Source organism: Mobula birostris, chromosome 1 (genome assembly GCF_030028105.1).
Source record: "Mobula birostris isolate sMobBir1 chromosome 1, sMobBir1.hap1, whole genome shotgun sequence".
NCBI lineage: Eukaryota > Metazoa > Chordata > Chondrichthyes > Myliobatiformes > Myliobatidae > Mobula > Mobula birostris.
In genome coordinates this window covers 25174480-25191950 of record NC_092370.1, presented here as the reverse complement: position 1 = coordinate 25191950, position 17471 = coordinate 25174480, and the positions used below count along the sequence as shown (strand labels likewise).

Below are 17471 nucleotides of genomic sequence, written 5' to 3'. Positions count from 1 at the left end.
GTCCAGCACATAAGCGCCATTACAAAGAAAACATGGCAGTACCTCTACTTCCTTAGGAGCGTGCAGAGATTTGGCATGTCATCTAAAACTTTGACAAACTTCTATAGATGTGCAGTGGAGAGTGTACCGACCAGTTACATCATAGCCTGGTATGGAAACACCAATGCCCTTGAACAGAAAAGCCTACAAGTAGTGGACACAGCCCAGTCCATCATAGTTAAAGCCCTCCCCACCATTGAGTACAGCTACAAGGGGCACTATCGCAGGAAAGCAGCATCCATTATCAAGGACCCCCACCATCCAAGCCATGTTCTCTTCTTGCTGGAAGTTCAGGACCCACAGCATCAGGTTCAGGAACAGTTATTACCCCTCAAACATCAGGCTTTTGAACGAGAGGGGATAACTTCACTCAACTTCATTCACCCCAACACTGAACTGTTCCCACAACCTATGGACTCATTTTCAAGGACTCTTCATCTAATGTTCTCAATATTTATTCCTTATTATTATTAATTTTGTTTTCATTTTTGTATTTACGCTGTTTGTTGTCTTTTGCATATTGGTTGTTTATCCGTCATGCTATCTATGGTTTTTCATTGATTCTGTTTGTGTTTCTTTATATTTACTGCAAATACCCACAAGAAAATGATTGGGTTGTATATGGTAACATATATGTACTTTGATAATAAATTTACTTTGCACTTTAAAATTATACCATCCCTCTTTTACCCTAATGAAACTTCACTTTTAATTGACTATATCAACACCTCTCCACCACTGAACTACTGGACAAGACTGCATTCACCTGGTTTTAGGTAGTCAAAGTCAGAGTTTAATCTTCCAAGATCTCTACACCCATATGCAAGTTCACCAAAGATATATTGTAGATCTTCCATCAGTTTCTTATTTAACGGTCGTCCCAGCTCTACGTCATCCAAAAACATTGACAATGACATTGAGCTCCAACTCACCACTGATTTCCTCGATCTCTCCACTGTCTCAAAATGTCCTGTAAGCACACTGGATGAGCAGAAGTTCCCTTAGCTTGGGTCCTGACCACAAACTCCATTCCCTCACCACTTTCAGCAGACTCTCTCAATCATACTTTAATACTCTGAACTTAACAATTCCAACACAATTCAAAGTGGCTTCTGTTGTGTTTTTAATTCAGTAATATTTGAGTGATAGTACAATACATTGGTGATTAAACATTCTTTGTTTAAGTAATGCATTACAGGTTATATGTAAAAATATGCAAACTGCATATGTCATGACGCTATCACTGTACATATGCACATCTCGCTAAAAGTAAAAATGAAGCAAGACCCGTTCTCTTGGGCTCCTGTCTTTTTCTTGCAATTAGTTTAATGTTTTGGAGCTTACACAGCATAACAGTGGCAAGAAGTATTTTGAAAACGAACCCAAGATGACTACCCACATGTTGAAGTGCAGTGAGACAATCAAGTTTTTGAAGAAGCGCAGTGAAATGGTCAAGTAAAAAAAACAGTACAGCAAGTGTCTCTTCAGAAAAGGAGGCAGTAATGATTGAGTTATAAAGATAGATGTGTTCCATTGCACGGCAGATAACTAGCTCAAGTATACTGAGCTAACTGAGCAGTATTTTAAAGCAAGATGTAGCCAATGAGAATTAAGCCAGTTTTGCTGAGTGTATTGGGTTTAAAGGCATACAATTTGCTTAGAAGTTTGACTGCTCCAACCAAACCAGCAGAAATTAATATTGTGAAAGTAATGCAGGAATATTTAGAGCTGAATCCATTGTTGATTATAGTTATAATAGGTTTCATTAGCAGAATCAAAAGGAAGGTGAGTCAATTTCAGCATATGTGGCTGAATTGAAGAGGTTGTCTGAAAATTGTCAGTTCAATAATGGGCTTAATGATGCATTGCGAGATCACAAACACAACAAAATCTGCATATGTTGGAAATCCAAGGCAAAACACATAAAATGCTGGAGGAACTCAGCAGGTCAGGCAGTATCTATGGAAATGAATAAACAGTTTCTTTCCATAGATGCTGCCTGACCAGCTGAGTTCCTCCAGTACTTTTTGGTGTTTTACACTGAGAGAGTGTTCAGTTCATGGAATCTTAAAAGAACGCCTTCAAAAACGAATTGAAGGACGATTCACATTTAAAAGAACAATTGAAATAGCTGTATCAATGGAAACAGCAGAAGAGACACAATTAAGTTGTAGTCAGGACAATTGCAGAAAATGCAGAAGTTGGACATGCACAAAGAGCATGATGGGCAGGCAAAAATAAATAGACTGCACAGGAAAGTGAAAAAGCTAAAAAGTCAAGTTACAGTTTCAAATACAGCACTAATCTTCATTGTCATGATGAAATATCTGATAATGATGAGAGTGACAGAGGACTGTGTAGTCTTGTGAAAACTAACAATAGGCAAGCAATATGGGTTACACCAGAAGTGAACAGTAGATTAATTAAAATGGAATAGGACACTGGCTCGGCTGTTTCAGTCATTCCACAAATTGAGTTTGAATGGCATTTCAAAGATACTGGACTGAAGCTTGCAGATATCCAACGAAGAACTTGTACCAGAGAAAAGATAACTCCTGTGGGAATGACATTCTTAACAGTGAAACACAACAACCAACAAGCCACATGGAGCTTGTATGTGGTAAAAATACAAGAGGGCCAGCATTGTGGGGCTGCATGTGACTGAGACAAATACAACTCAATTGCAGATCCATTCTCTATGTGTATTCCACATCCCCTGTAATAAGAGTCCATAAGTCAACTGAATGCAAATTAAGAAAGGTACTGGATGATGTCACAACCATCTCCACGCTATATACCATGGACCATAGCCCAAAAGGGGAAATGGGTGCTAGTGCCTATCTCTGTGTCTCTGGTTGGAAAACGTATTGGACCAAGGAAGGACCGTGTTGTTCAAAGGAATCATGAAAGTGATGAAAGCAGTGGTCCGACTACAACAGTATTTGTAGAAAACATATTAGAGAAAGCTTCTGATGTATTTATCAAGCAATTGCTGGTGAAATGTTGCTTGGTTTCAAGCTGGAAGAGAGTTCCTGGAGTTTCTGGAAAGTTGCAAGCATTCGGCTTGGAGTACTGTCAACAGTTTTGGGCCCCACGTCTCAGAAAGGATGTGTTGTCATTGGAGAGAGTCCAGAGGAGGTTCATGAGAATGATTCCAGGAACAAAGAAGCGTTTAGCAGCTTTGGGCCTGTACTCACTGGAATTCAGAAGAATGCGTAGGAATCTCATTGAAACCTACCAAATGTTGAAAGGACTAGATAGGGTGGATATGGAGAGGATATTTCCTATGGTGGGAGTATCTAGAACTAGAGAGCACGGCCACAAAGTTGAGAGGCGACCCTTTAGAATGGAGGTAAGGAAGAGTATTTTTAGCCAGGGCGTACTGAATCTGTGGAATGCTCTGCCACAGACTGCGGTGGAGGCCAAGTCCGTGGGTATATTTAAGGCTGCAGTTGAACATTTCCTGATTGGTCAGGGCATCAAAGAATAAGGTGAGAAGGCAGGTGTATGGGGTTGAGTGGGATCTGGGATCAGCCATGATGGAGCAGACTCAGTGGGCTGATTGGCCTAATTCTTTTCCTATGTCTTATGGTCTTATAGCTTTTGTAAATGTAAAGAACCAGAATATTCTCTGCGTGTGTTAAGGCACGATCTTCAACTGAGAGACAAAATAACTGTGTGTAAAAGATGCAAAGACCAAAGCCCAGCTGGATGAATGGATGGCCAAAAAAGGAGTCAATGGATCTCTCCTTTTGGATTCCTAATCCACAACAACATTTGTCAGATGATGTTGTGGATTAGGAATTCAAAAGCAGAGATCAGGTCGTAAAGTAGAAGGGATATTGAGAACTAAATGCACCTTCCCAAGATAACGATGCGCATTCTGGAAAGAAGAAAAAGGAAAAGAAAGAGGAAGATGACACAAGTTCTATGGGAATAGAAGAGGATAAAGGAGACCAATAATAATTAGCAAATTCAGAGATGCTTACAAGATGCTAGAAGAAGAAAAAGGTAAGTTGTTGAAAGGAGAGAAAAGAAAGTGAGAAGGAACTTGAGAGAGAAGGAGAAAAGCATGAAAGAGAGAAGGAAGGTGAGGAAGAAAAAGAGCAGGAACAAGAGCGTGAACAGGATCAGGACTGTGAGCGAACCCGTGAGCGAGACCGTGACAGGGATCCTGAGAGAACCAAGTATACGGAAAGGCAGCATGACTGAAAAAGGGATCGAGAGTAGGATAAAGAGAGAAAGAGATGCTGGGATCAGGAGAGAAACAAGGATCGAACAGATCCAGATAGAAAAGGAGAGCTGTCAGAACCACTTCCTACAGTCTCATAATCAACTCCTACAACTACCAGCACCTGAGATTGTTTTGACAGCCACAAGGCTCACTTGCTAAGCAGAGTGACCTCCCTTGTCAGGAAAGAATAAGAAATCCTCCACAGCCAGTAAATCTTTAAGCCCTGAATGGGATATTTGAGTTGGAATTGATAGCTAAGCAGGGAGGAGTATTTTGTATTTAATAGTTCAGTAATATTTGAGTAATAGTGGAAATATAGTGGTGATTAAACTTTCCTTGTTTGTTTAAACAATGCATTGCAGGTTATATATAACACGTGAATGCATAGTCATGACTATCAAATTACACGTGCACATCTCACTAAAAGTAAAAACTAAACTAAGACACGTTATCTCCGAATAACTTCTGAAGTTATAACAGCTTCCTATCTGCCGTCCCTGTTTGTATTCGTCTAAATCACTGTTGTGGTTATCTTCATTTAAGATCATTCACCTGCTACATTAGCTCCCCTTCTCTCTTCACAGATGCCAGCTGACCAGTTGAGTATTTCTAGTATTTTCTGTTGTTGCTACAGATTGCCTTCATCAGTAATCTTTGGTTTTAATTTAACCCCAGTGATGGAAAAGTTCTTCTATGGAATATACTGACGAAAAGAAAATTAATTTAATAAATAGATTTAAGGACAACTTCATTGGATTTTGGTGAAATAAAAGAGAAGACCAATAAAGGGAACATCAGATGTAGATCAACACACACTGTGTATGAACATGCGAGTTTTTCAGCTGGGAAGGCCGCATCGACAGAAATGAATAGACATTTGATGTTTTGGGCCGAGATGCTTCTCCAGGACTGAAAAGGAAGGGGTAGGCACCAGAATAAAAAGGTGGGAATGGGGAAGGAGGCTAGCTAGGTGATAGTTGAAGCCAGGTGGGTGGAAAAGGGCTGGAGAAAAAGGAATCTGATAGGAAAGGAGAGTGGACCATAGGAGGAGGGGCACCAGGGGGAAGTGACAGGTAGGAGAGAAGAGATAAAAGGCCAGAATGGCGAATAGAAGAGGGGAGGAGAGTGAAAAAAATTTTTTTATCAGAAGGAGAAATCAATAGTCTTGCCATCAGGTTTGAGGCTACCCAGATAGAATAGAAGATGCTGCTCCTCCAACTTGAGTGTGGCCTCATCGCAACACAAGAGGAGGCCATGGACTGACATGTTGGAATGGGAGTAAGAATTAAAATGTTCGGCCACCAGGAAGTTCTGCTTTCGGTGGGTGGAGCGGAAGTGCTTGATGAAGCAGTCCCACAATTTACAACAGGTCTCACCAATGTAGATGAGGCCACTCTGGGAGCACCAGACACAATAGACAACCCCAGAAGATTTGCAAGTGAAGCGTTGCCTCAACTGGAAGGACTGTTTGGGGCCCTGAATGGAGGTGAGGGAAGGAGGTGAATGGGTATCGCATTTAGGCTGCTTGCAGGGATAAGTAGCGGGAGGGGCCAGACATAGATACTAATTTTCTCTAGTTTGTCCAAGTTCCATATCGTAGATTGCTAGCCAAGTAAAATTTCAGGCTCATCAAATTAAAAAAAGGTCAATAGCAACAAGAAGTTCAAAGTTCAAAGTAGATGTATTCTTAAAGTACATATATCACCATATCCAATCCTGGGATGTGTTTTTCTTGCAAGCTTACTCAGTAAGTTCAAGGAACATTGAAAGACTGTAACTAACAGAATGGATAAACAACAGAAGTGCAAAAGACAACAAACAGCAAATAAAAGATAGATAGATAGATAAATAAATAAGTACACAATAGATATTGAGAACATAAGAGGAAGAGTCCTTAAAAGTGAGCCCACAGGTTGTGGGAACAACAGCTCAGTGATAGAGTGAGTGACTGAATTTATCCTCTTTGGTACAAGACCCTGATGGTCGAGTTGATTTAGAATAAATAGAAAGTAAGTGTGAGTGCCAGTGTGTGTTTAGCAATACAGTGCGGAGTACGTCCTTCTGGCCCTTCGAGCCACACGTCGCCAGCAACTCCACAACCCCAATTAACCCTCACCTAATCACAGGAAAATTTACAATGAACAATTAACCTATCCAGCACGTCTTAGGACTGTGGGTGGAAACAGGAGCACCCAGGGGAAAGCTTATGCATTCCATGGGGAGAATGTACAGAGATTCCTTGCAGAACAGTGTCAGAATTAAACTCCAAACTGTAACAGCATCATGTTAACCGCTATGCTACTGTGGAGTTAAAGTTGTCGTAAACACTGGTTTCCAGATGGACAGACACTGGTGTACTCCAAAGATCTTAGGAGGGACAACACTTTTTATGATATATATTCATTCTCAGACACTAGAGAGCAGGATAAAATTTCAAAATTAGCATTTGACTGAAAGCTAAAAGTATGGTAACAGTGGGATAGATAGCAAAAGATCACAAATGAGATAGACTGATTGGCAGATTGTGTAGATGAAGCAGAGAATGTGAAGTGTTACATTTTGTCAGAAAAACCACAAGGTCTTAATGGTATAGTTCTGAAGGGTGTGCAGAAAGAGAAGTCCTGTGATTTTTTTTTGTGCATGAATGTGACAAAGCACACTGGGGAATCACGTGAGTTTCTGGGCTTTATATTTAAAGCAGGAAGACTACAATTAACTTTTATAAAACAACAGTAAGGTCACAAAGAAAGTGATATTTCCAAGTCTCGTCAGCCCACGTCTGGAAGAAGATATTGGTTCAAGGAAGGTTTTTCCGCCAGTCATTATGATTTGTAACTCGCAGCCTGTGGAGACAGAATTATTTGTGATTTCAGATACCAAACTCAACTGGCACCTTGAGGAAAATAACTTGTTGGGCTGGACAGGTGTGGAGAGAAGGAAAGAATAAAGTAGAGAAACATATAGTCAATTCATAACTGATGGGCTGAATGGCTTTAATAATTCAGCGATGTCTTTTAAGGGCATTAACAGTATTCGGCAAAAGTAATTGGTCCAAATACTTAATTTTCTTGTTGAAATAGTTACAATCCTAGTAATGCTAAACACCTTTTGTATAGGTGTGATTCATGAGATGACCACGGCTTTGTAGTAACACGTTCACATCTAATTCACAACAGACTGTCTTTAGGTCCCACACCAGAGATGGAAGCATTGAATATGGACTGATGCTTACAGGGAGTGATGCAGAGCCAGCCACAGTGTCTCTGGGACATGAAACGGCTTCTTGTATTACTACTTGAAATGGGAGGAGACACAGTGTCCAAAAGTCATCCTGACATCAGCGACTTATCACCAATTTGGAACCCGGTGTATGCAAACTTGATTTTCTGCATTCCCAGTGATCTGTCATCAGGTCACTCGTCTGAGGGCTACTGGTCCCATGTAACCCAGTACTACCTGTCGCATGGTCGGGTGGTCGGCCACTAAACCGGCTCCCCCACCAGACTTGCCTGGTGAGAAGGGTGGCTAGACACCCTGCAGGACGAAAAACAAGACCTGTCAAAGGGCAGATGAACCCTCTCGTAGGGTCAACGGCCATCTAGGAAACATGAGCCATGAAGCGCGGAAAGGGTATCCCTTGCATTGAAGCTTGGTCTGACCATTCACTGCCACAGAACTTCCCCCAGCCGTCTTGGACCCCACCATGCTGCTGGATCTGGGAGGGGATGTCGAGAGGGTGAGTCTGGACCTGTGCAATCCCCTACTCACCTAAAATCCACTCACACACACACTGTTCCTTTCTGAGGAGTGGGGTATCCTATCAAACCCCACTAACTGACTGAAAGGAACCATCATCATCCTATGGGATGGATAGCCAGAGAGACATACACCAATTTGGTGTATCCTGCTCAAGATTGCAAGAGGTCTCAAATTTAATTGCAAGAGCAACAATGGAGATGAATCCCAGAAAGGTTATAAAAATTGACACGATCACACAAAAAATACACAAAATCTGCTAACACATAGAGTAAATTGGAGCAGCATGTTCATGAAATTCTTTATAATCACGTCCTGTTACTTTCAATTATTTTCATGAATGGAATTTCTCCAATGTGAATAGCCTCACACAAAGAAACAAAACCTCCCATCCAAATGTTATCATTTCATTCAAATATTCAAATGAACTCTTATTATTTCATGTCCAAATTAATACAATGTTCTGAAGGATCTTCTGGTATGCGACGTTAGTATATTAGAAAGTTATTAAGTATTCTGAATCCAGACATCAGTACCTCATTAAACAGCTTTGGGGGTGCAGCTAATGCATTTTCTTCTCCCAGATACTTCACCCACGACCAGGATTTTTTCTTTCCAGAGAGTGGAACAGCTATGAGAAAAAGTAATAATATTTGTTACTGCAAACTGCAAACTCAAAGTTTAAGGATAAGGATATACAAGTTCATGTGATATCAGAGGAATTTGGTTTATCTCAAATGAACTACGTAACTGGGATAGAGGGAGAGGGTAAGAAAGAGGGCAGTGGGAAAGAGGTGGGAGGAGGGCGGTGGTGGGGGGGAAGAGGGAGCTTGTTGGGGGGAAGAGGGACCGTGGCAGGGGAAAGAGGGAGCATGGCGGGGGAAAGAGGGAGCATAGGGGGAAATGCCTCCATGACTTGAAGTGAAGTCACCAACATGTGGCATACAGATAAAAGATGAAAGGAAGCCAAAATATTCCTTGAGGAATACCAGGTGTGGATGAAAATCTATTACAAGTGATTCTCCGACTACAAGTTAATACCCAAGAATTAAACCAAGTGAACATTATTCCACCCAGTTGGACAATCCTAGAGAAGCTTTAGAGGATGTCCGGGTCAACCGTGCTCGAGGATGAAGACGTAATGAGAAGGACCAAGAACAATAGATAACAAATGTCATGGTCACACATAATTAGCAACGTTTTCCAGAGTCATTTCAATAAGTGGATAATTAATTGGAAAGAAAGGAACATACCACTTTGAGAGGTTCTGTAGCACATTCTGGGAGTTGGGAAGGGAAAAAAAGGTAGGTCGGAATTGTACCTGAAGCACCCAGCTACGCAATGATTATGGTTATGTTTTCTGAGCACAAACTATTTTTAAATTATAATGAACTCTCCATCAATATCCAACTTTTCTATCTTGATATTTCTTGCAGGTTAATACGTCGTTCATACTGTGGGTTCTTCAACCACTGCTGTGATTTTACTGGTGAATTTCATCTGCCTATTTCTAAACCTGCCTTGCACCCTTTAATCAAACTCTCAGAAATAACTACAGGACTTCAATTTAAGGTTTTATCCCTTGACTTACCTTTGAAGATTTGGGGAGGGGCTGGGTCAGATATAAAGCTTTTTAATTCATTGTACTGTCAACTGCCAATAAGAAAGCAGAATCCATCACCATCCCCAGGCAAAGCTTTCTTCTCACCTCTGCCATTGGGGAGGAGGTAAAAGAGCCTTAGGTCCCACACCACCAGGTTCAGGAGCAGTTATTACCCTCCAACCATCAGGCTCCTGGACCAGTGTGGATAACCTCACTCATGCCAATGCTAAACTGATCACTGAAAACAATCTACGTACTCACTTTCCAGGACTCTACAACTCTTGTTCACAGTATTAATTAATTACCTATCTTTTAACTGATTGTTATTTTTGTTTGTATTTGCAGTTTGTCTTCTTTTGCACATTGGTTGCTTGTCCATCTCCCAACACCCCGCCCCCCATCCTCACCACATTCTACAGAAGTTGTATTGAGAGCATCCTCAGCAGCTGCATCACTGCCTGGTTCAGAAATTGCACCATCTCGGATCGCAAGACCCTGCAGCGGATGATGAGGTCAGCTGAGATGATCATCAGGGTTTCTCTTCCCACCATTACAGACATTTACACCACACGCAGCATCCGTAAAGCAAACAGCGTTATGAAGGACCCCACACACCCCTCATACAAACTCTTCTCCCTCCTGCCATCTGGAAAAAGGCACTGAAGCATTCGGGCTCTCACGACCAGACTGTGCAACAGTTTCTTCCCCCAAGTCCTCAATACCCAGAGCCTGGACTGACACCAACCTACTGCCCTCTACTGTGCCTATTGTCTTGTTTATTATTTATTGTAATGCCTGCACTGTTTTGTGCACTTTATGCAGTCCTGGGTAGGTCTGTAGTCTACTGTAGTTTTGTGTTGTTTTACGTAGTTCAGTGTAGTTTTTGTATTGCTTCATGTAGCACAATGGTCCTGAAAAACATTGTCTCGTTTTTACTGTGTACTGTACCAGCAGTTATGGTCAAAATGACAATAAAAAGTGACTTGACTTGAATTGTCTTGTCAGTGTTTGTATGTAGTTTTTCATTGATTCTAATGCTTTTCTTTGTTCTGTGAATGCCTTCAAGAAAATGAATACATGGTGACATATTTAAACTTTCATAATAAACTTTGAACTATTCCACAGGAACAATTTAGGCCCCATGATTAAGTGCTAAGTTCACAGTGAAGAATGCGTGCCTTTTGAGTACTTGCTATATCCCAGTTATTCTAGGTATATTGTGTAAAGAAATGCTAATCGATATGGGTAAGAAGCAAACTGAATTGATCCTTTTCAAGTTAAACTGATTTACTGCTGATTGCATGGCCAAGCTGTTAATTGCTAGCAATGTAGAATGCCCTTTGAACCACGCACTAAAATCAAAACGAAACAGCAACTATAATCATCAGCAACAAAATATGAACAGCAATTTTGATATTTGTTTTGACATAAGACAGTCACAAATTAAAATACAATAAACTAATGTAACATGTGACAAGTAAGTATAATGCAATACGTTTCGAATAAAAAGTACTAAATACCCTGTTTAGAAAGCTTGGAATCTGGGTCAGATTGTCCACTGTTTTTGAAGCGACTGTGTTCTGTCAAGACTGAAGACACTTTTATCTTCATTTTCTCATCACTCTGTACTTCTTCCTGTAGCAAAATCAAATTCACAGTATTGTACTTGTGAAATGCAGCTCAAAGAAAAACATCAGAATCGGCCTTTTTTTTAAACTTGAAATTTGTACTTCATTCAATAACATCACAAGTGACACGTGTTCAGTTTCTGTAGCTGCATTGTTCATTCTACATTGGACTAAAAATTACTAACATCCCAGGTATGCCCGTTGATTTTTTTCAATTTGCAGAGAAATGTGTTTTTGTTACCACACAATACTTAGCTTCAAATTAAAATGACCCAGTAGGGCCTTTAAATTTTAATAATGTCGTTCTGCCAATCACTTTAATATAATATTACATTTTTCCCACTGAATGCTAATGTTGCATGAAATAAATTGATTATATGCAGGAATATTACATGCAACATTAAGCATGAAGGTCTTTAAGCAATATGGTTCAAGTTCATGAGGAAAAAAATGGTTTGTTTGAACCCTTTATTCTTTACCATCGCCCTCAGAAACTGTTCTAGAAACCTTGAATAATTGCAACTCACAGTAATCAATTCTTATCACTGGAGGTTAGGTTTACACCAAAGCTGATCATTTCGAGCATGTGAAATGTTCGCACTTTTAAAGGTTAGTTTTTATGTTGCATGATGTGGATTTGTTCCATTTGCCATGCTATTCCAACATTCTGGAGTCCTTATACTGCAAAAAACCTACAGCATATCAAGTTTGTATCACTGTAATTATTTCTGTTAACCATCACAAACATTTAATAAACAAACACAAGAGTTTCTGCAGATGCCGGAAGTCCAGAGCAATACAGGCAAAACTGCTGAAGGAATTCAGCAGGTGAGGTAGCATCATGGAAATGAATAAACAGCCATCATTTCGGGCCCACACCCTTCATCAGGTATTTAATTTGTACTCTACTGTAGCTCCCTTTCTTATTAGCTGCCCTGCGTGTGTAGGTAACAATGGTTTAGTAATACGGACCAGTGACCAGTCTGAGCTCCTTTATTCACTTCACCTTTGGTTATCTCTCACAATTTTGACAAAGCACACGAACCCAGGCTTTCTTGCTCTCCTTCTCCCATCCTCCCCAAATCCACCATCATTGCTCACTCTCTTTAACAAAATGCAATGCAAAACCATTTGCATTTACTTGGTACAGTGAGGGCAGGAGGTGAGCTGGAGAATGTTGTACAAATGGTAAGACCGTGCAGTGTAACTGCTTGGTGAGACAGAAACAGCTTTTGGTGAGGAGCCATACAAAATGAATCTCAAAAAATCAGTGCTCAAGAGAAAATGTTTAAAATACATCTAAATGACATGCATGCTTTCAACATGGAGTGCAGGTACGTATGACAGATAGCATCCATTAACTGCATCTCCAACACTGGCTTCTGTTGACAGTCCTTGATAGATGACATGGCAGCTTCAGTATGAACAGTATTAATAACCATCCTACTAGGAAATGTCAGGCTTGACCACTCTACCCATCCAAAAGAGAAGAAATCTTGATTGGACATGGCATCAAAGGTTATGGGGAGAAAGCCGGGAACTAGAGTTGAGGAGAAGATAAAAAAGGGCTCAGCCATGATTGAATGGTGGAGCAGACCCAATGGAACAGATGGCCTAATTTTGCTCCTATGTGTTATGGTCTTATGGTCAATCTGTCCATTGTCATAGCTACAAAATTGGGCACAATGGAACAAAAATGGAATTGTAAAAATATAACAATATCTTTACTTAGCAAGGAGAAGAAAACTTGAGCTCATAACTCTGGTAACTGGAAATGCCTTCTTCACAGCAAAGTCTTTTCAAGGGGAAAATGCTTTTCAAACCAGAGTATAGATCATTGTATTGTTCACTGCAATGCTGTAACTGAACGAAGAAAAGGCAATTACAAGACCACCGCTGGAATCAAAGCAATTTGGGCAAATATCGGATCTCCGCAATACAGTTATTCTGAATTATCTGCATTATTCTGCTTCCCACTTGACTCGTTATTTAAACTATCTTTAACAATCAGTTAACATACTGTGGAGCGTGTGCACATTGGGCTCACAAATTATATTTATACTGTGATTCCAAACAGAGATGGGAAATAAACTATCACTTCCAGTCAAGCATTATGCTCACAAGATCTGGGTAAATCAGGAGAATTTGTGCATCATTTCACCATGTTACTGGATTTACAGCTGCTCTGAAGGAGAAACAGGAATGATGGAAGAGAGACTACTGCTATCACATCCCTCTCCTACCTTTGCTGGCCTGGAATTAATCCAGCTCTAAAACTCTTGTGCTTGGTCTACCTCTGCTTTAAGGAGAGGACTGCTATTCCAAGTTATGTGACATGTGAAGGGGGCATTTTGGCTCTTCCTTCTCACTTCTGTCCTCATGGAGCCCTGAAGGGTTTGGAGATTACCCATGCATCATCAAGGCAAATGACCAGTTTTACATTAAAGGCTTAATGTTGGTGAAAAACAGTTTTTGCGATTGAAAAGAAAAAAAAAATCCTGAAAATCTGAAATAGAAGCAGAAACTGATGAAAAGACTCACCTGGTCAGGCAGCGTCTGCAGAGAGAAAGGCAGAGTCATGTTAATGATGTTTCACCATTAAGTTGAACAGTGTGATATTATTGTGCCAGTCTAGCTCTGATGAAAGACTAATGATCTGAGATGTATACTCTATCACACCTCACATTTACTGCCTTGCCTGCTGCACAGAATATCTCCAACATCTTCCATGTTCATAGTAGTTTCCGTCGCACCAAAATCAAAATCGCTAAGTAAACACAATATGGAAAGCAGACCACAGTAGAGTGAAAGCTTCAGAAATCTCACTGCCTAGCAATATGTCACTGTCACAGAAGTTAAATATTTATAAATATAACACACCATGTAGTCATCTTCAAAATCTTCATCAAATTCTTCTTTTGGGTTAACACTCACTTTCCTCTTTCGCTTTTTCGTCCGTTTCAATATTACACTGGCATTTTGCTTCACAAGTGCATGGTCCATAACAGATTGTCTGGAAAAGAATTTTGCATTGAAATATAACTTAGCTAGCCAAGCTCCAGAGCATCTAATAGAAGTTTCAAGTTTCAACATTACACTTTTGATGCATTAAATTAGTTTTGTATTCTAACTTAATAAATTTATAAAATATAAGAGCATAATGATTTTATTATTGGACTGGATCAACTAACCTAAAGGTCTAAAGTGGAGTCCTGACAAGAGTTCAAATCACAAAGTACACTGGAGAAATTTAAATACAATTCAAGAAATAAATCTGATATAGAACACTGTCATAGAGTCATAGAAAAGTACAGCACAGAAAAATGCCGCCCCTCTGCATTCCTGCCTGTCCTTTCAATACAATGTGTATCCTTGGACATTAAGCTCCCACTGTAACTCTCTTCAACCACCTCAATTCCCTCTGTGTGATACAAAGAAACTGTTGAATCCAAACCCTCATTTTACCTCATGATACCTCAAAAATACCCTCCACCAACATCCTAACTCTTGTACTGATGGTACGTATTTCAGTACTAAATGTACCTCCAGCCATGATTCTGCAGTGCAGCTACAACAATGGAATCTAACTAAAAAAAAAAGAGGAAAATTGGATGGATACAATTAACATCCAAATGACAGGATGAACTGTGAATCACACCTAACTCCAAAACTAAAAATGACTACAGTATATTTTAAAATATATTTTTGATTTCCTTGTGCCCTCACCCCTGCCTATTTCTATCATCACCTCAGCTTCAGGATTCATTTCTGCTGATCCAGTTTCAATCTTTTGCATCAGTCTACCATCAAAAGCAGTATTTTCAATTGCATTTGTAATTGCAATTTGTAATCTCCCCTTTTAAAGTCCTCCTTCAAAGCTACCTCCTAGAGTGGGACACACTCCTAGTCAGCTGTCCTAATATCACTGTAAAATGATATTATTATAAAATGTTTTTATTGGCAAGCACCTTGGAATATCCTGCTACAATAAATAGCCCAAGGTAAGTATGAATTGCTTCTGTTACAGCAGGACAAACCGCGCTTATCACGCTCTCCATTTGGAAATGTATTCAAAATGGATTGCCGTCTGCACTAAATTTTTGATGTATGCTCCAAGCTCCTTAGTGGTAAGAGTAAGTCACTGAATTTACTTTAAAATTCAAAATATGGTTACACCAATTATTCAGAATTTCCCAATTACTTCTTCATAGTTGTACTCTGTGGACCTAATTACATAGCTTTACATTTTATTTGGTTTGAGTTTTGTCTTATAACATCTGGAAACAATTATGTTGTTTACAATTCTGCATTCAAGTCTACAATAAAAACATCATCTTAGAATTCGATTTTGCAAAACTTTTCAAAACTGCTGTTCAATATACCTACTCATTTTCATACAGCTGCTTATAATTTGTCCCACAGAAATGGTCACATTTATTGAACTTGCCCATTGTCCCATATCCTCCACAGTTTTCACAGCAGCAGGTGCCTTGTGTGTTAGACAGATCATTAGTGCAAATATCTTCAGAAACAATTTCTGTTATGACACAAAAAACAATAAGTAAATCAGTATAACAAATGTGGAATAATTCTGCCTTGTTAGTACAATAATAGCTTTATGCCATTCCCAAATTTGAATGGTTTTAGCAAATTAACTTCAAGATCTCTGTCTTCATGTCTTTATCCTAATTTGCTTCCATGCTCATCACCAACCAGAATCCCACCGTGCACCAATTAAACCTAACGTGAAACAGCTTTATTTCTCAGTCCCTTGTACATGAATAGTATTGTCTTCACTTAGTGGAATGCACCTATCAGCATTGAAATCAGGTTTAATATCACCAGCATATATTGTAAAATTGTGTTGTTTTGCAGCAGCAGTACATATTAAAACATAATCATAAAAAATATAAATTACAATATATATAAAAAATAAGTAGTGCTAAGAGAGTGGGAAAAAGTGAGGTAGTGTTTATGGGTTCACTGCCAATGGCAGGGGGAAGAAACTGTTCCTGAAACGTTGAGTGTGTGTCTTCAGGCCTTATACCTCCTCCCCAGTGGCAGCAATGAGAAGAGGGCACGTCCTGAGTGATGGAGGTCCTTAAAGATGGATGCCTCCTTTTTTGAGGCATCATCTTTTGAAGATGTCCTGGATGCTGGGGAGGCTAGTGCCCATGGTGGACTGGCTGAGTTTACAACTTTCTGCAGCTTTTTCCAATCTTGTGCAGAGGCCCCTCCATAGTAAAAGAGTGACACAATCAGATAGAATGTGTACCACAGTACCTCTGTAGAAGGTGGTCCTAACAAAGTGCAACATTGCAGCATTTCCTCGCTGTCCAATACTCCCCCAGTCTTGGTGTCATCCACAAATTTACTGATCCAGTTAACCGCAGTATCATCTAGATCATTGATAAAGACGACATACAAAGGACCCGGCACCGAACTCTGTGGCACTCCACTACTCACAAGCCTCCAGTCAGAAAGGCAACCATCTCCTGCCGCTATCTGGCTTCTCCCACAAAGCCAAAGTTTTTTTTTATTATTAATTATTTACTGCAATACCAACAAATTACATTCAATACAACCAGTTGCCAATTACATTTTGACTGTTTAACCCAGCGACCCCCCCAACCTTCATCACCATCCCCCCTCCACCCCTCTCTCCCCCCATCCCTCTCCCCGCCACCAATCAACTGAATAGTAGTACATACACAGATAAAGCATTCCTATTTTAACAAAAGATCTTTTAAGTTAGATATCAAATTTGTCCGCATTATGATTGTGTTTGGTCGTGCATCATTTACTCTTGCTGATGAAAGTTCCAGGTAAGAAATGTCCAAAAAGTTCCGGAGCCAGTGAGTATTTGAAATATCATGGGGAGGTTTCCAATGCTGGACTACAATCTTCTTAGCTGCAGTCAGGCCTGCCAGCCAGATTTTGCGTGTTTTTTCCGTAAGGGAATGGTGGGAGTCATCATTTAGAAGATGTACAGCGGGGTCCATTGGTAATTGTACCCCTTTTAGTTCTGTAAGAGTGCTGATAACCTTCCCCCACAAATCAAAAACCCCTGGACATTCCCATACAACATGTATAAAAGAGCCAATGGCTCCATGGGGGCAAAATGAGCAATATGGGTCAGGAACCAGTCCCACTTGATGTCTAATTCTCGATGTTAAATATGCTCTACGACAAAATTTCAAGTGTATACACC

General features: G+C 40.0%; 1 protein-coding gene across 4 annotated transcripts in view; it reads right to left on the bottom strand.

The window, feature by feature from the left end:
• LOC140195107 (lethal(3)malignant brain tumor-like protein 4) overlaps positions 1–17471 on the bottom strand; it is a 402850-nt gene that overhangs the window by 285001 nt on the left and 100378 nt on the right. For 2 of the 4 annotated variants that reach the window (XM_072252853.1, XM_072252862.1), the window contains exons 5-8: positions 15647–15797; positions 14141–14273; positions 11153–11267; positions 8566–8660 (exon numbers count right to left, since the gene is read on the bottom strand). In XM_072252853.1, coding sequence (XP_072108954.1) covers positions 8566–8660; positions 11153–11267; positions 14141–14273; positions 15647–15797 — 494 coding nt within the window. The remainder of the gene's footprint in view (positions 1–8565; positions 8661–11152; positions 11268–14140; positions 14274–15646; positions 15798–17471) is intronic. The other 2 variants (XM_072252873.1, XM_072252882.1) reach the window with 2 other exon arrangements.